This window comes from Ceratina calcarata, unplaced genomic scaffold (genome assembly GCF_001652005.2).
Source record: "Ceratina calcarata isolate Rehan_Ccalc_2016 unplaced genomic scaffold, ASM165200v1 scaffold1, whole genome shotgun sequence".
Lineage (NCBI taxonomy): Eukaryota > Metazoa > Arthropoda > Insecta > Hymenoptera > Apidae > Ceratina > Ceratina calcarata.
In genome coordinates, this window is record NW_017130860.1 from 960,865 (window position 1) to 980,138 (window position 19,274).

At 44.2% G+C, this 19,274-nt stretch overlaps 1 protein-coding gene across 6 annotated transcripts; it reads right to left on the reverse strand.

Moving 5' to 3' along the window:
• Positions 1–667: 667 nt before the first annotated feature.
• Positions 668–18,719, reverse strand: CtBP (C-terminal binding protein). Of its 6 annotated transcripts, none has more exons than XM_018026509.2 (8): positions 18,329–18,719; positions 3,775–4,218; positions 3,388–3,675; positions 3,132–3,320; positions 2,956–3,045; positions 2,742–2,883; positions 2,440–2,617; positions 668–2,087 (listed from the first exon to the last, which is right to left on the reverse strand). In XM_018026509.2, exons 2-8 carry the CDS (start codon positions 3,970–3,972, stop codon positions 1,757–1,759), a joined length of 1,416 nt encoding a protein of 471 aa, XP_017881998.1. In that variant the 5' UTR covers positions 3,973–4,218; positions 18,329–18,719; the 3' UTR covers positions 668–1,756. The 6 variants fall into 6 exon arrangements, with proteins under 6 accessions (XP_017881998.1, XP_026672852.1, XP_026672919.1 ...); XM_026817051.1 differs by having other exon boundaries at positions 668–2,090; XM_026817118.1 differs by lacking the exon at positions 18,329–18,719 and adding an exon at positions 4,671–4,849 and having other exon boundaries at positions 668–2,090.
• Between the last annotated feature and the right edge of the window lie 555 nt (positions 18,720–19,274).

The window sequence follows — 19,274 nt, forward strand, 5'->3', positions numbered from 1 at the left end:
GCGAAGACAAACGAGAATCTTATTTTTTAATCATACACGAATATCGTAAGGCAATTGAAACGCGTCTACTTGCATCGATAAACGACAGTCAAAAATACGAATAAATCAGGCATTCAGTTATTTCTTTTGTCAAAGTTCTACTCGTTATTAACCAACGACACAGTGAAATTCCACACGCTTGAGAATGCCCCAACATTACAATTTTCCTCTTTACCTTTGTCCACTTTTTTCTTTTTTCACCACAGATAAGATATACTAGTTTGACTGGTTTTATTGTTTTTTTCATCACGGATTCATTTACGCAGCATTTTCATTATCATCGAGTAAAACATAAAAATGTATTTCGTGTGAGCAACTACATTTTCTCGTTTTAATATAATATACTAACACTGAGAAGTTACAACGATCCACGAAAGAAAGAAAGTAGTTGATAAATGTTACTGAACTTGCCAAATCATATATCTATATATATGGTTCTTTTTTAGAAACAAAAACTAAAGATCATGCACAAAACCCAAATACAGTGTGGCAAAATAATGCATGACTCCTTCGCTAAAGACATGTGTGCCTCGAAAGTTTCCAATGAAAGTGTATGCGATGAATTAAAATACATATAAAATATATATATATATATATATTTATGTACGTGTATATATATATTTATATCGAACAGGGAGGTTTTTCCTTCTTTTTTTAATATTAGAAGAATAGAAATTAGAATGAAATATTAAAAAAATGAGAATTACAAATGAAACTGTCGTGAAATGAAAAGGAACGGTCTATTCCCTACGTCTCGGTTAATCCTATGTAACTGGAAGAGAAATATCATGGATAGAACTTATTTTTCAACTATGTTATGTGTCCGATGATTGCAATGTTCACCCATGAGCTGATTTGTACTCTATGACTAGCCAATGTATTTCTCGATGCTGCAGGTATTATTTATAACAGGAAGAACTGATCATGGGCTCGAGGAACTAATTACCAATCTCCGTTAATAAGCTTACTCGGGCATCGATAAGAAACTACGAGGAACGAAATAGAAACGAAAATAAAATCGAACGAAAATCCATTTTCTTCGTACTATTTCCTTCTTTCGCTTTTGCTCGCACGTCGTGCGATCAATTATGAAGTGATTTATACAAAATTACGACACAGAGAGAATCGTTACCCACCGTTCGTTATTTCCTCCGTTAGCCACGACAATCGGTGCAAGCCGTCATCATTACTGCCCAACTGTATTTGGTTTGGTCACAATGTTTACATCAAATGCACTATTCCAGGAGTCTACCGAACATAGACTCAAGCTCCAGCATTCGCACGTTCGACGCATACACAAAAATCGCACAGACACTATCCGCACATCCGCGCAGCGGCACTAAACGTACGTAGAAATGCGCGTATTCCTCGGCGATTACGCGCTTTGCACAAACGAATAGCGGCCACTTAGGAAAACCATGCTGCTCTTTCTCTCCCTCACACTCATTCTTCTCCCCTGCCTTCAATCTCTCTCTCACCCTTTCTCTCTTTCGCTCTCTCTTTCTTCCCGCCTACCCCCCGTTTTCTCATTTCACTCTTTCTCAAGGATGGATTCCCTCGAGTTCCTTCGGAAGCAGCGGACAGATTTTTTTGGGGCTCATCGTGTGCTCGACTCACGTTTAGTCAATCGGCCATTTGTCGTCAGAGGTCGTGTGTGAATGGCTAAGGGAAATTAGATCGGAGGGTGGTGCTGGAGTGGACGTTGGGGGGTTCAAGGTCAACGAGGGCTCGGTGCAGGTGGGCTCGGCCGGGGGTCAGGCTCGCTCACTATGCTGTGTGGTATACCGGTTAATCCAGCAGTAGGAGGAGCCGTGGTAGGGCCTCCTGCCCCACCGCCGCCTACCGTTGGACCCGCGGGGCCCGTAGGACCCCCGGCGCCTGCACCGCCTGCAGAGGAGTTCGGTCCGCCACCACCCCCACCACCACCGCCGCCGACGACGGAATGCCCACCAGGAGGTGGGGGTGCAGAATCGTGAGGAGTTGTTGAATGCGCCTGTTGAACGGGCAGCCCCCCGGAATAGTATCCGCCGTTGATCCCCTCAGGGTAGCTGCTGGAGAAAGCGAAAAGAAATTGGCCACTTCGATAAATGCCTTTTACAAAGTGCCCAATCGATCTTAGGAAATCCAAAGAGGTTCGAACGCTTCTAACCACGTTACTTTACACACTCGATTCTCTTTCCATGTAATACGAGTTAACATCTGCTTGAAAATCTGTTTCTGTAAAAATTACGATATCTTTTTCCCCGGTGTAAGAGAAACAAATGCAACGATACTCAAAAAAAAAAATAATGCCCTATACTGATGTTTTGCGTTTATTTCTTATTAAGAAAAAAAAACTTCTTTCTTACGCTTTAATTAAACTGGTCTCTTTTCCTTATTTAGCGTATAAACGAAGCTTACCCGGTCGAGGAAAGGAAGTATTCCTTGTTCACACAGTTTCGCAAACATTCAGGTATGCGACCGACGATAGCTCGTCGTATTTCACTGGCTGCCATCTCGCGAAGCTCGGTGCAGCTCGCGTCGCTGTAGAATGCTGCATGTGGCGTACACAATAGATTGGGTGCGTCTTTCAAAGGACCTGTACAACGCAAAGAGATACCATGCCGTTACTCCGACATTCACTTAACTTTCGCGTGTGCATCGTTTCAAGCGAGCAAACTTGATATTCGCACAAGTAAGCGTATCGTAAAAAGAAGACTGACCCTGAAAGACATTGTATGGCTCATTTTCGTGTACATCGAGTGCTGCCGCACGAATTCTGCCTTGTTTCAACGCCGCCGCCAGTGCCTCATCGTCAACCAAGCCTCCTCTTGCTGTATTGACTAAAAAGGCTCCGGGTCTCATCTGCGACGTAAAATGTTAATGTAAATACGACATAAGAAAAGTCTACAACATAGCATACGGAAAAATACTTACCTGTTTGATGGTGTATTCGTTAATTAGATGGTGATTGTGCTCGTTTAAGGTACAATGCAGGGATACACAGTCTGATTGGAATAGCAGATCCTGTAACGTGCCGCAAATATACGATTATATAGATAAACCATTTATTCTATATGTCAGAAGTGAAAAGGCACAAACTTATATCAAACCTGTAATGTGTAGACCCTGTTGAGACCAAGGGACTTCTCAATTCCGTCTGGTAGATAGGGATCGTAGAAGATGACAGTGAACCCGAAGGCCTTGGCACGCAGAGCAACTGCAGAACCAATCCTGCCTAATCCAACTATTCCAAGTGTGTCTCCCCGTATCCTTGCACATCCGGTTGCAGCCTCCCTGACCTGGAACACGTCGTTAAATTAGATGATTCATTTACAAATGAACAAGTTCAGATTTCAATGTTCTCACCTGTTCTGGCCCTGTGAATTTCTTCCCTTCGCGAACCATGTTTGCCAACCAATACGTACGTCGATATAAATTTAGAATGAGACAAAGAGTCGTGTCAGCTACTTCTTCAACACCATAGCCAGGCACATTGCACACAGCGATGCCAAGTTCCCCTGCTGCTTTGACATCTATATTATCCACCCCAGATCCAATTCTTACAATGATCCGCAGCGTTTTGAACTTTTCGAGATCTTCTTTTGTCAAAATTATGGTGTGCCACATTAACGCACCAACTGCCTCGTTTAGTACCTACGGGAAAATTTTAATGCCATGTTTCTTTATGTATCTTTGCGAACGACAAACTATACCCTTTCGCTTATTAGTAAGATTGCGTCGTGATCAACGTACCTTTTCATGAATTTCTGATGTAGACTGTGCATCACAAAAGGCTACTGTTGCAACATCTTTAAGAATAGGCATTTCGATCGAGCAGTCTCGGCCATCTAACAAAGCCACTAATGGTCGTGTCTGAATGGGTCCGTTCGCGATAGGACCCCTCAGGTTCTCCATTCGAGGGCGTTTGGGCATCATCTTCCGTTTGTCCATCGGTCAAACAGCCCCCCCAATTTTTATATTTTTCACTTTTACTCTCAGTGTCACTAAGAATGTCTGCTTACTTCCAAGGAAGTCCTATAGTCCACTGATAAGGAAGCCTCTTTGTTTGTCTTAAAATACAATTTTCCACTTTTATGCTTTGTCACACAAATTGCTTCTGTAACACTGATTTCTGGTCGGTTTTTGGGTAAGAACCGCCGAACCTCCAATACATCACGACTTGTTGGACACCGTCTCCTGGAAACACACAAATACCATCGTTTCAATAAATAGAAATATAACATTGTACGAATAAAATTTTAAATATCACGTCGATGTAAACAAAATTAAATATTTTATGAATAAACGCGTCGTAATTAAAGAGTAGGCTTTCGGCAGTAAGATTAAAGAAACTGTTTAAATACCTTTAATAATCGAAAAACGATAGTAAAGAAAAATGCAGTACGCGTAAAATATGAGCTTCGGTCAATAAACATACATTTCGACGCCTTCATGAATTTCCTCGCGGAGAAGAAATCCATGTGATGCATATGGCTAGAAATACATCACTCGCGGATGCGATACCCGTTAACGAGAATTTTAGCGAGATACCGTTGCCCGGTCGAACGTGAATATTTTACGTTGGCTCGCGTTACTGGAAGCGGAACACTTAGCAAGCAGCGTGTACGAAACCGAACGTTTTAGGTTACCTTGAAACGCGCCGGCTTAACCTGCGCAGTGCGTGCCGTTCAGCACAGTGATAGAAGCGCTCCGAAAATGCAACGAGCCACAATAATACGATATCGGCAGTCACGTTAAACAAAAGCACGTCGAAACTCGCTGCACTTTCCCGTTAAACAACGATAAAAGGGATCGTACCGAACAACACACCGTGCGTCGAGAACGAAATTACTTACTAGCTGGGGCAAATGTTTTTGGAACTGTTAATAGAACGGCTGGCTTTGGTTAGTGGGTCGACATTTTCAGCCCATTTTCGGCAGCAATTGTAAACCAATCACGGTGCATTCGCACGCTTGATATCTCGATTAACCGGTCGACGACTCATAAATAGCCAAGTGATTCGGTATTTATCGGTAAAACCAATAACGCAAGTGACCGTGCGAAAACAGAAAATCTGTTCGATCGGAGTCGATTTAGTACCCGGTGCTTTTATATGGCGGAACGGAAAAATGCTGAACCAGCGAAGTTCCATAAGAAAGTAGAGAAACTGACGCGTGGCGCCCTCGTCAGACGCCGTCACCGCACGACACTCGACCAAGATCATCAAAAATAAATCAAACTTTCAAGAAAGTGCCATGCCGAGATGGTACATGTTCTTAACGATTGCTGTGCAACTTTAAACATTACTACTCTCGTACAGAGTAGTACAGAATATTCATTGATGAAAACCCATTCAACAACTTTCTCCTCGGTCAAATAAAAGAACCGATGTAGCTCATACATATTAAAGAAATTGTACACTGATTGTACGTCTAAACAACCATTAAATCTCCTTCGTTCAAAAATCTCAATGAATATCTTTAAGTAGACTACTTTAAGATTCGATTACTTCATTGACACGAACGAGATTAAGATCTCGATTCGTTACGAGTGTCCTCAGAGATTTGGTCAGCGAGCGATCCAAGTTGGATCACCGAAGCGGTAACATTCCATGTGGTCACGTTAGTAATATAAGATAAATGATACTCATTAATATTCGTTCGCTGGGCGGTCGTGTTAAAGAAGAACGGAGAGAGGAAGAGGAAAGGAATGTTTGATCTGTCCGGTAAATACACACTGGCAATCGGAAATACAGCCCGCGGAGAAGGGTACAAAATGAGATCGGTGCTGGCCTCAGCGAAAGCGAGGATGCGATACTAACGCAGAGTGCTAACCCAAGCACTTTGACTTGGGCACATGTTGTGCCAACTCAGCGAAAATGCAAGCTCATATCATCAAAAGGAGAAGAGGCAAGGAGGCGAGATTAAGCCCTTGTTCGACAGCTGGCAGCGTATATCATACGTGGATATACGTAGTATTCGTACGTTTAGTACCAGGAAGAGGAATGTGTGTTGAGGAAGTGCGCTTAGAACGAGACGGTTCCTCCTTGCACATTCTCTACAATTACACCGCATATAAATAAGTTGAACAAAGAGTAAGTATCGTCTTCGGGTATGAAAACAACTTATGAAATATTGATACAACAGGACAATGTTTCATGAACCAGCAGAGGTTTGGGAAGTTGTCAAAAGACGTTTGGAGAACGAGAGTTAAAAATTTATCGAGCTTTTAGAACGGACGTTTCGACTAAGCGGCCGAATTCAACCCTTTAGCTTAATCTCGGTGTGCAACAGAGTTTTTCGAGTTATAATACAGATACAACGAGGGAGACGCAGGGTGGCGGTGAGGAAGAAGACGGAGGGGAACGAAAGAGGGAAGCGGAGCTCGAGGTGGGGGCGTCGAAGCTTGCCGATGCGATGGGACGGGGAGCTATGAGGGCGAAGTTATCCAATTATTGTCTAACCTGGGAGCAACTTTACTTGGCGGAGAACCCATTGGTGGGAGGAAAGCTCGTCCTGCCAGCTCTCTCTCTCTCTCTCTCTCTCTCCCTTCCTACAATCGAGCTACGATAAAGTAAAGTTTGTTTCGAAACTTATCGCGCGGAGAGGTGACTAGGTTTTTGTTAGTGACACGTGAAATTCTAACGACTTCGTTGCGATAATAATCGCGGCAAGTTTTTTGTATCGACCGATAGGGAGAACAGCTTTGATTTCAACCGGTAAATTAAAGCCGGAGGTTTATTAATAACGCGATCGTTATCAAACTCTTCTTACACTCTCGAAACGTTCGATAACACTATTCCACGATCTGAATAGTAAACTAAGTGAATCCGCTTCGACGTATCTTACTATGATGTAAGAGTTCAATAGACTCGTGAAAATAGATGTAAATTCTCGATTACATTTTCAAATCATAAGCGTAATTTGATATTCTAATAAACGTGACTGATAACGCGATGAATATTATAGCGCGGTATCCGAGACGAATTAATTAGAATTAAGTCATTTGAAAGCAACAGAACCTCCATTATTTCAAGCACGGCATTAGGAATGCTCGTTGATAATGGAACAGGAATAAACAAGCCTATTAGGAAAGTGCACTAGTGATAACGTTCACTATAATCATGCACATACCATTGTGGAAATCTTTTTAATGCGATGCATTGTTAACATTAATAGATACGTATTCTAGGTAAATTTTAGACACCTAAATGAAACCATTACTTTAATTACAAACCGGCAGACTTTACGTTACTATACTCCCCGCGATTTTCCATTTACCTAACGCTGTTACATAAAACTCTACATAAGAAGTAGATTACTAGAAGTTGCAGAACAACAATCCAAATTAGAGGAGAATTAACTGACCGGAAATCGGTGAAGGCATTTCGTCTTTCCAACACGGGAAAAACAATGTCGAACACGTGGTTCAACTAATGCCCGAGAGGAGAGATCCGTGAGTTTGTTCTAAGTTGCAAACGGTGAAGAACAAACGAAAACGGAACGGGGAAAAAAATCCGGCGGGAACTCGGATGGAAAAAGAAGAAAAAGAAACTCGTCCAATTATGATGACGAGTATCGGTGTCGGCATTCGGGCATTCTCATCCTTGGGTACGATGGAACGGTTGGTAAAGGGGTAAAGAGAAGAAAGAGAGAGAGGGGCAGTACCTTCCGCCTCCATGTTCGTCTCTCCGGCGGGCAACGAGCGAACGGCCATGAGTGTAGGAAAGGGAGGGAAGGGAAACGGGGCAAGAGGAGAGGACGAGGCGACTACTTAAAGTTGGCGGAAAGTTTGGTTCGGCAGCAAAGTTAACTCAGTTAAGTTCTCCGCTCCTAAAGCGAAACTTCGGTTCTCCAACGCCTGCCCTGCCCTCCATTCTCTCTTCTTCTCGCTTTCTCTCGCTCCCTCCGCACCTTGTGCTTCCTCCTACTGTATACCTTAGCTACCCTTCCTTCCTTCCTTCCTTCCTTCCCATATCCATTCCGGTGCGGTACGAATAAGTAATGTGTTTTGGAATTATCACTTTTCTGCAAACTTTCGCCCGCGATGTTTTGCCACGGACGATCGATCGGTGTATCACTCTCGTTTGCTTGCCACGTTGCATCGGCCGCAGCCGTGCCGCGCCAATTCCAGGCCCAAACAGGCCCGCGGGCGATACGCCTCGCGGTTGACAATGAGACGAGGTTTTGAAATATACTCGACGCGAATGCGGGTATGGCGCAACCTTTCTTTTTTTAGTGCGTACAGACTGTGTCAGAAAACGATTTATCAGCTACACGTGCTGTTCAATTCATAATTATACGACACCAAGTGTCAACAGGTTCACGACGATTGTATAGAATAATTCCTCATAGAATATGCGGAAAGTATAATATTTTACCGTCTCGAAGTAACCGCGAGAAGTAAAAGTGATACAGGAAACTAGTTAGATGCGCATAAAACTTGAACGAGACGTTTCGGAAAGAAAGATGTTTCTCTCACGTTCTCCCGAGAACTCTGTTCCCTCCCATCCGCATCAAAGTGCCAGGCAACGATCAAGATTCCACGACAAAGTTCGCGAGATTCCAAGGAAAGCGCGAGTTTCACGGTTACCTTTCCTCGCGCGTATAGAAACGCGTACATACGTGTGTGGAAAGAAGCTTGTAAGCATCGTTTTGTAACGGATACTAGTCACCATTGCCAAGTACTGTCCCTCCTTTGATGGTACGCCAATACAAAAAAGAAGAAACCGGTCGAGTCAGTACTTGGGAAGAGAGTTCGCGTAGAAGTTAGCCAGTTCTTCCGACCAAACTCAGAGCAAAAAGTATTACACTCCCATGCAGCGACGTTTTTTATAGGAAAAAATTTATATAGAACGAAAAAGATTGTTCAAACGATACCGGAAATTATTCCCTGCACTCAGATCCCGAAACGAGAAACTACTAGGAAACTGCTGTTATATCGTTACGTAAATATTTCTTCAGCCCGTTTTTACGGATCGCACAAATGCGATTGAAAACGAGTCACCTTATTCCGTGCAAATATAGGTGTGATAATTTCGTTATAATATGAATTTGATAATACAATCGCAAACACGAGTGTCGAAGTATAAATAATAGATAATACGCTTGACCGTCATAAAGATGATTCATAAACAAGCTACATACATCCGTATAGATAAATTGCGGAAAATTTTCAGTACTGATTTCCTCATTTGAAAATATCAAGAGTTTATCAATTAACTGCAGCAAAAATAAACCGATACGAATTAACTTTAGTAATAACGATGCTGCTTTTAGCAGCTGCAATATATAATAGTAGATCAGTTTTTCTCAACCAGGAACTCTCGACAACAGCGTGACACGTGTTACGCTATCGTAATATTTTTTGTTCAGTATGCAGATTTACTCAGTTGAGTATCGCCAGGTATGCATGAATCACCTCGCATTGCTTTCATAATGACAGGGAAAGATGATACGTTTACACTTTCCGTGTCTCGTATAGCTTCAGAACTCGAAACCAATTAGCTTACTTAACACTTGCTACCGCAATAAAACAACCGTTTCTGCTATTATATTCAAATGAACCGAGTACGGCGGAACTGCGAAGTTAAGTTCCAGATATTCTGCGAGACTCGCAGAACTTGAGAAAAAGTAAAATTACGGCAACGACGATGGAGAAGAAGAAGAAGAAGAAGAACAAGAAAGAAGTATAACTAGAAAAGATCGTTGAGGATTTGTTCAACTGGATGAATCCAGTCGCGCATCGACCTTGAGATCACGTAGCTGCAAATGTCGATGCACACGCGAACACGACCGCTTCGCGTCTGCCTTCCATGTCTACGCACTGATCGATATACACATAGGTGCACGCATTAATACCTCCCTACGTTCGCATCGTGACAGTCGAATCGCCTCACCCAGTGACTCATCCCGAGCCGGGCTCGTAATACTCGAGCATTCACAGGGAAGAGAGGTACTCGGGAAACATTTGACTCGCGTTTTTCAACAACATCGCTGGATCGTTTACCTTGGCAAACTATTCTTTGAAAGTTCGCAGGATCCATTCAGGCGTCGCCGCGCGCGGCGGAAAAAAATTCGACGTTAAAGATTTTCAAGTTGCTGGAAAGTTTTAATTAGCCGCTGACAAAAGGCGACGCGAGTTGCGTTTCTCGAACAAAAGCGATAATAGAAGCAACGACGGTAAACTGGCGTAGAATCGTTCGCCGCTTCAAACTTTCAACCGGTAATAACGTATGTACAAGAGCAAAGTCTCGTGCGCGCGAGAGAGAGAGAGAGAGAGAGAGAGAGAGAGAGAGAGAGAGACCGTACACCTATACGTGGGAGAAAGTATACGAGGAGAACGCGGTGTCGAGTAACCGCGCATTCGTTGCATTCATATTTGAAACCTTGAAGACGGAGAGAGGCAGACAGGTGATGAGTGGAACGACTCGAGCATGGAACGCTTCTCAAAACCGTTTAACATCCCTTTAAAACGTCGCCGGACGACGAGTGACGTTAAATCAGATTTGACCGTGCGCGCGTGGTCCGTTCGAGGCATTACGATGCAAAGAATTGTTACGGCATCTCTTGTACGGGAGATCGCCCATTCGCATAACTCCGCGCCGCGCCGCGCGGGCTAAGAAGGGCTCGATCGAGAAGCATACAGAAAAAGAACAATGCCGGTATACGGTTCAAGACATGTGCCAGCTCATGTCCCCTTCTATTCATGGGTAGGGAACGCGATGAATATACCCTTGTTGAGTTTCAAAGTTACATACACTCCGCCGACTTCGCCAACCACTCCCCTCTTTTACGGTTCCCTCTATATCCACTTCCGCTCTGAATCAGAATTTTCTACACAAACCGCGACAACTTTTCTTATTGTTTCCGCGCCCGTTTCTGGACGAGCTTCACGGGATAAATCACTTCCAAAGAAACAAAGAAACTCGCCCTCCCAAAATCTTTCCATACACTACGTTTCGCACAGATACTGAAATAGAGGAAAAAATAGATGACACGATGATCATTGCCGCTATCAGCGATAGCAAGTTTTCTAAACAGACCGGTTCGGAATGAGAACCTCGCCGTTCCGGTCCCAATTAGGAAGAAACTTAGCGGACATTAATTTAATTTGAGCACGAACGAGGTCAGAACAGAATTTTCCCATGCGGGATGTGCCCATTGAAGCGAATGATTTCTACAGACACCATAATCCCCGTTCGAAGAAATACGAGTACGAGTAACACACACTACATTTATCGCATACGTTCGACGTGTCAATTAGTTCGACGTTGGAAATCAGTCGAGCGGAGAAAGAGTAACGAGTCTTAAAGGAATATAATCCATTAGCAACGCTTAATGAGCTCTATAACCCATTAGTCGTAGTAACGGTTACAATGGGAACGAGTTCGGCCGCGTATAAGAGGGCCAATTTATAACTTGCCAGGCGTCCCGGCGCAAGAACGTCCGCGAACGGCCCCAAGTATGCGAGATAGCGCGTGTATAAAAGCGACCTCACGGGACCGCGAGTGTATACAAACGATTTTCTCTCTTCCATCCGCGCGTCGCGACTCTTGGAAGCATCAACGGCAACGAGGATGAGTGAACCCCGCGTACACTTGTTTCCTCGTACACACCTACGTGTGTGCCTGCACTACGTGGAGGACACGAAACTCGCGTCTCCCTTCTTTCTCTGTCTCTGCTGCTGCTGGCCTGCGATCGTTCCCCGGCTAGCGAGGCACACACACGCCTATACAGTGTTACACGCCGCCGGGTTAGGACAAGTGCGTAGAGAGAGCGGCAGAGAGTAGTTTCATGGAGTTTAGTTCCTCGTAGTGGATATGGCATCTTGACTCCTAGTAGTGGAGTGTGGCAAGCAATGGCCGGCCCGATCGATGTCTCGGCAACTTCCCACCCTCGACGGTCTGCCCCTCTCTTCACGACACGTTTCCGCTCTCACCCCCGCGCCGCTCCGTCACCCTGCTCTCCGGTTTTCCTCATCCCGACCAGCAGACCTTCCCGTCTCTGCCCAACCACCACCTCCCGGTGTCCCCATCCTCGACACATCGAACTAAATCCCGGAGCTGCTTACCGCTTCCAAGTCTGTTTACAATGGCGATGCGCTACCCCCATTATCCCGGGGTCGTACTTCACGTTCGGACCCCGGACTACATCGCGCCTTCGACGAACAATCTCTTTTTCCCCGAACGCGCTCCACATTTCTCCTCTTTCTCTCTGCCCCATTCTCAGTCCTGCTTATCTACCAACCGTATCTCTGTTTGTTTTATATCACGTTCGCGATCCCCGTAATCTCAAGTATTTCAGATATTTCCAACTGTGTGCGCGTACAATTCATATTTAGCTTGTCAGTTAATTTGCTGCAAGATATTTGCTACCGTTACCTCCTTTGATTGGCCACCGAATACCAGAATGCGTTCGTGTTCGGTTAGATCATCCAAAGTCTAAAGATAATAATACAATTATCACGTTTTTGTTGATAATTTAAGGCTGGCGAGAGACACTTGGAGAGTGATTTAAGCACGCTCGATTACGACGATGACTAATTCGTAAACGTGATGAACGACACAGTTTCTTTTGCATGTTCCGGACGCATGGGCTCGCGTTATTTACGTAATGCATGCGCATTTATCTATTATTACAGCTGTCCATGTCCGTTTTCCGCAAGACTAGCAGAGACGAATAGCGATATCCACATTTTCATTCCGCTGTACGGGCATCGTAGAAATCGATTGCCCGTAGTAGCAGCATACCAGTAATTACGCTTTTCCTATTCTCGACTACTATTTGTACAAGAAGAACCGGCCCATGACGAAAAGAAATCAGGGTGTGCATGCGAAACAGTTCTCAACGTTCCGTTGGCTGCTCGCATAGAAATTGTCATATATCTTTTTTGCCAATCTGTTACGACACGCTCTAGTATCCATCAAACACAATTTTCGAACGATACCGGGAATAAAGAAATCAACATCCGACCTTGCACCCTCTCTGTATCGTGGCTCTCGACCTTTAGATTTTTCATTGCACACCGTCAGACGGAGAGAGCCCTATTTTCATACCCGACGAAACTCGAGCGATGAAACCGAAAAGAGGAGGAGAAACCTCTGACTTGATCCTCTTTCCCTCGAGAGAGGCACGGCATACCCGATAGTTGAGTCAGGTCAGTTTGCTAGCCTTACATAAAAGAAGCTAAGTAACGACAGAAGGAAAGAAGATAGGAAACGTTATAAGATATACACGCGCACGGAATGAACGAGACGAACCTGAAGGGAACAGTGCCACGGTAGAAAAGAGGCATAACAGCAAGGAGAGGTGGTGAAGCTAGAAGGGGGGGCACCTGTTACAACCGTCCAAGTCCAGACCGTTCTTTCGCTTTCCTTTTCCCTCTTTTGTCGTGCACTCATCCACATGCCACTTACTTAGCCAGTTACATTGAAATTTCTACGAGCACGATCGGATACACGTACATACACGCCGATTCTTAAATGAGCGAGTAAACTTCGGGATCGTGCACTAGACGTTTCGCCTATAACGGGACACGACGGACTTACTATAGACGACGGACATACTATATTAATCGTTTCCACGATTCATACGAGTAGAGATAAGTTTTTATCACACCCCTGATATCTTTTTTTTTCGGCTTCAAGAGATTTCGACGTACGAATTCAAACTAGACAGTGGGATTTCTCGTTGCAATTTCGGGTGGATCATTACGTTGTTCACCTTGAGGGAAAGGTTTTCCCTTGTCTGCGACAGTTTCAAGGATACCGGGCAAGTTTGTGAGCGCTGGATATCGGGAATAAGTGTTCACCTTAAACGGCTAGAAATGACTTTCTTCCACAATAGAATATGCCTCGCACACACACACACTCTCAGGCTACTTTGAATTCTGTCACGCGAATCGACGATGTAATCTAAACGTTGACGACTAGCTACGAGTATCTTCATGAATAAAACTATCAGGTATATACCATTCGCATAATTGGACCTGCCATATCGGCTATTAGTAATCTAATCGAAATAACTTTGAGCAGAGATAAATCGCGTTATCTTGAATTTTTTTTCAAGATTATTATGCGCAGTTATTTCAAGGTCAATTTCACTTCTTTAAATAAGGTCATGTATTTTTACATCGTTTATCTACTGCACCCCAAGGTGTGTATAAAGAGTAACAAAATATATATCCTTTATCAATCGTCCGCGAGCTCTCCTTTTTAAGTATGATCACGAGCCACGCACAAAGGATTTGTCCCCCTATCATGAAAGTAAACAAAATCCTCTCCGAAAGTTCGGTCGGTTATTTTAGAAACAGCCTGTAAAAGCGTCGTCTCTCCCGTGGACAATCGACGTAACCACTCTCTCGTGCCTTTTACCGCACTTGTACGGATCCCGGACGAAGTGTAACGATGCCGAGAGATCGATAATAACCGCCGCGGTTTGGTTCCAACGGAGCCTCGTACGAGAGACAGGGACATACTTTTTTTTCCTCTCCCTCCTTCTCCTACCGATTCTCCCTGGCTTTACACGGCTAGGCTTTCGTCATCTCTCGTGGCGATTTCACGCTTTAATTACGCGACAAAAAATGACGGAAGACGAGCGATGACGTGGAACAAAGCCTACCTACAGAAAACTTGGCTCGAGCATCCTTGTTTTTCTACCATGTTACCTATCCCCCTGTTTACGAAACTTTTGTTTTCCCACATAAATCTCTGTACGCGTCGCGATGAAAATATTGTTTGACGAAGGAAAAAGAAGACGGAAATCGATTAACCGTGATGGCACTTCTAATTTTATGAGTCGGAAACACGACCGACGCTCACCATATTTCGCATTATCGTGTATGTACACATTATCAGTGCACGCGATAACGTCTCTAATACTCGTATATGTATACGCTCGCGTTACACATCTGTATCCTCCTATCGAGGACTGTGCAAGTCGTATAACGGACTAATTTTACTCGCCGCGTATTACGTCGATGATACGACGCGAGGAGAAAATATAATGGCGTAAATTATACCGATGTTATCTCGCAGATATCTGCTTCATAATAGATATACGCGCGTTGAACGATCTCATAAAAAGAAAGCGATACTAAGGCCGAGTTTAATAGGTTTCGTTTTTACGTATGCAGTCGTGAATCATCAATGAAAGGTGAATCTAACGAGCGCGAAAATTTTCGTACGAAGCAAAGCTCGTCTCACGACCTATTACACGCATTACGTATATTCCTCGGTCCAATTGAACGCAATATATGACCTGATTATGTCCAACCGCCGGTTAACAAGTCGTAAGATTACGCATTCAGTCGGCCAAACCGAATCGGATTAACGCGTGGTTTACAAGTAACGATGTCTGCATTGCAAAACGCTGCGTAATTGAAATAATCAATCGGAAAAGAGATAGGGAGATACTCGAGAACGAGACGAAAAAAAAGTTGATTGAACAGTGACAGTGGCACCGACCTGGTTCGTCAAACGGAGAACGAATTAACTTTCTCGAAGGATAACGCCATCCCGTTTTCTTTCGACCGCAGGAGATGGATTTACGCGGCGCCAACGAGGAAAACGTAAATACGCTGTATACGCGACGGGCCGTGCATATACGCCTGCCGGCCGTGAGTGGGTTTCTAGTAAAAAAAGAAACAGAAGTGTGGCGACGTGAATACAGGTCACAACATCGCTGAATAAGCAACCGTGTGCCGCGTATATATGCATGTATATACACCCGTTGCTCTCCTCGTTCAGCAAATTACGTAAGGCCAGAACAGGAGCTCGTTTAAATACCGACACAATCAACGATGAATAAGTTACCGTGCATGCGGCGCGCACACCGCCACCGCCGGAACGAAATAAGGGAAACGTATTTACGCGATGCGACGCATTCGTTCCATATTCACGTTAAATTCGGCGAAAGTTGCGCAATCCAACATTCGATCCATTAGCCAGTTCTACTCTTATCAACATATTTGATCCATAATGATACCTACAATGAAATACGTTTGCTAAACTGTCTAAGATCCATTGGATCCACGATAAAAAATCAATCAGATAATTTCGTTTTAAAACGTTAATGGTAATAATTCACCTTTCATAATTGCGCTGTTAACGGTTGTTCAAATTCAAACAACAGACTATTAACGCTCCTAATATTTTGCAGTTGTTCGAACCCTCTACATTTCAGACTAGTAGGTCGTTAGCATGCTTTATCGCTTCGAACGGAAGCTTGTTAACCGAGTCCAGGCAAGAACATCGAACTCGTGGAAAAACTAAACCAGCGTGTGCATTAAAGTGGAAGTATCGCTGGCATTGTTACGTTCACGTTGCAAAATATTTATTTTCCGAAACTGAATGCTACAGAAGCTCGATTCTGCGAATTCTTTAAATAATTCTATATAACATGAGAATATAAAAATATTAGAGCTCCTTAAAGTATCATAATGGATTAAAACTGTGGTTACCGGTTTTTAAAGGAAAGTTAACAACATCATATGACGCGATGAGCGAGCAAATTGGTATATCGAATTAAAGGATGCGGGCTCCACGAAGACGTATAAAAGATGCACGCAACAGCAACGGGACACCTGGGGGAGGAGGACGGAAAAAGTTGAGAACCTCTAGGCGTTCGTGGTGTCACTCAGAAGCACGAACGATAATCGTTTTTGCAAAAGTTGGCCCAAACTCTCGGAGGATGCTAATTTGTAGCACGAACGTGGCGTGATAATTCGCGACACATGTAAATTAAATTGATGAATCAAAGAATCCAAATATGCAAACACGCTCGGAAATATTTAAAGGGAGGTGCAATTGTTCCTGGCTGTCGGTTTACATAGCGTTCTATCGGTTCAATAAATTCATTGAACTTGTACCAATTTCCAACTAAAGCCACGAGTCAGGGAAATGAAAAACTGAGATAAGATTTCGCGGAACGGCGAGCGTGTTTGTACAGATACGTATGTGTGTATATGTAGATGGCTCGCGTGAAAAACGCGATCGTACATTAATATAGTGGGTACCGTGAGATGAATAGATATGGAAAAAGACAGGATGCCGACGGACGGAAGGAGTGAGGGATACAAATGAATGATATTCTAGAAGCGTCTATCCAAATGGCGGTCAGCCGCATGACACGTATACTTAACAGAATAAATGATTTACATCGGGCTGCACCGTATCAGAGAGCCACTTTGCTCCTCAGACGCGCCCTTCGAGCGGTAAATCATGTATTCGGTAAAATACATGAATCTGATCACGCGAGCTTTCGGTTCGGTTGGAAACGCTTCGACGTGCACGAGAGAGCGGATATGCGACACGCGGAGACCAATTGAAAATTTCTCATGAATGGGCAGATTTCTTATTATAAATAGTAATAAAATTGAGGCGCAACGCAGAGTGCCGCCATCTAACAATAATTCATAACAATTTTCATACTCGTGCGAGACATCGGAAAGTTCATCTGGTTCGCACGTGCGTTTTAATATATGTACATATTCCAGATACATGGCGCATTGAAACGAGAACGAATATCGTAGATCCGTTTGGTGCGATAATTTATTTTGCGCAAATAGTAGGTTTTTAATAAATACCGTTATTAGAGTTCTGATGCGTAATAGATCAGATACATCTATGTACGCAAGGAGTTTAATTAGCCGACGGAATCTTACTGGGAAATTAACATACCGCAATAAGTTTGCAGAGCGTATCAATGGGTTTTACGCACCGATTCACATAAAACCGAACGCGTCAAGAGAAATGTAAGACGGCTGTATAACGCTTCATCGGAAAGGTTGACGACGTTGCCGAAGGTCAACTTCAAGATACGATTACACAGTTCACTAGGAAAATGCTAGTACTCAAGTGCCAGGTAGCTGGGCGTTTGCAAAACGCAGGTAGAAAAGTTTTAGGTAGTTTTCAAGGGACGCTGGGAGATAGGATAATCGGACCACTGGCGAGAGCGTAGGGCCGAAAAAAGAAAGGCGCGTGGCTCGGTTGCTGGCGCGGCGTCTCCCGCCATATCACACTATTCAGCATACTCGCGCACGCCAAGTGTCATGCACGCTCTCACACAAAGAGACGTGGAACGGTTAAACGAACAACCAATACGTATGCACGGTGTGTTGGTACGCGAGAGTACGGACAGAAACGTGAATACAGACGCAAGGCACGCACGTACGCGGAATTTTCTCCGGTGCGTGCGTGTGCACGCATGCACCGTGCACCACCAGGGACCGCCGCGCGATCAACGCACACGGCGTATACACTGAGTCTTTCGGCGGCGCGATCTACCTAGGAAAAACACTCACTAACCTGTCGGAGGCGATTCTCCCCTCGTATTCCTCGGACCACAGTACTCCTTGGGTACTCGCGTGTATTTTCACCGGCTACACTGCGATCACCAAACTATTCACTCTCTCACACGGCGTTCTTGCGATGTGTCTCGATCGGGGGGTATACGCGCGGCGCCTCGGCTCTGTAATCCGGATTCACACGGCTCTTGCGGCGTCCACGGGTGACTTCGAGCCTCCCGTGGAACGATACTCGCTCGGATACGGGCACTAGGGTCACGCGCGCCCGCCCGACGCCCCGGTTATTCGCGAAAATCCCTCGATTCGACGAAAAAATTGGTCGACAATGTGCGGAACTACGTTCGCGACTGTCTCCCTCGCTGGAGGAAAATGGCGGCCCCCGGCCATCCGAGTGACTCGCGCGCGCCACCGATATTCTCCGTCACCGGCCGAATCCACCCGAAGTTAACCGATCCTATTCGATTCGGCTCTGCCGAACGGTTAAACATCGGCTAAATTTTTCCAACAATTTACAAATTTTTATGAAAGCAACTTATTCCTTCGACAATTCTTATTATCATCATATTCCAGGATTTACCTCTTGTGTTAGTTTTATAGTTACAAGCAATAGATTACTTTACTGACAGACAAACAACTTGTTCGTCCTGATACTCCTACATGTAATATTCATTGTTCTCGATAAATTTATACACTTTTGTAATAGGAAGAATCGACAAAAATTTTACGCTTAATTATGGCCCCAATGTTAAGAATATAGGAATAACATGTAAGCATTAACGAATTAGCGAAATATTTTTTTTATCAGAAATCCTCGCGCGACTGTTCACTGTACAACATGTATACCTTTTGTTTGAGTGGTTATATTAAAAGATTATCTGAACACTTACCTTCCCATACAGCTTTCGTACTGTAAAAGTGAAACGTACGAGTGAAACTTATGTATCACA

Bases quoted from the DNA above. Each gene is read 5' to 3' on its own strand.
- CtBP (XM_026817051.1), bottom strand. From the start codon at position 3,972: ATGGACAAACGGAAGATGATGCCCAAACGCCCTCGAATGGAGAACCTG. The intron at 2,618-2,741 runs GTCAGTCTTCTT...TGCGTTGTACAG, and splicing joins GCCATACAATGTCTTTCAGG to GTCCTTTGAAAGACGCACCC. The intron at 2,091-2,439 runs GTAAGCTTCGTT...CGCTTTCTCCAG, and splicing joins TACTTCCTTTCCTCGACCGG to CAGCTACCCTGAGGGGATCA.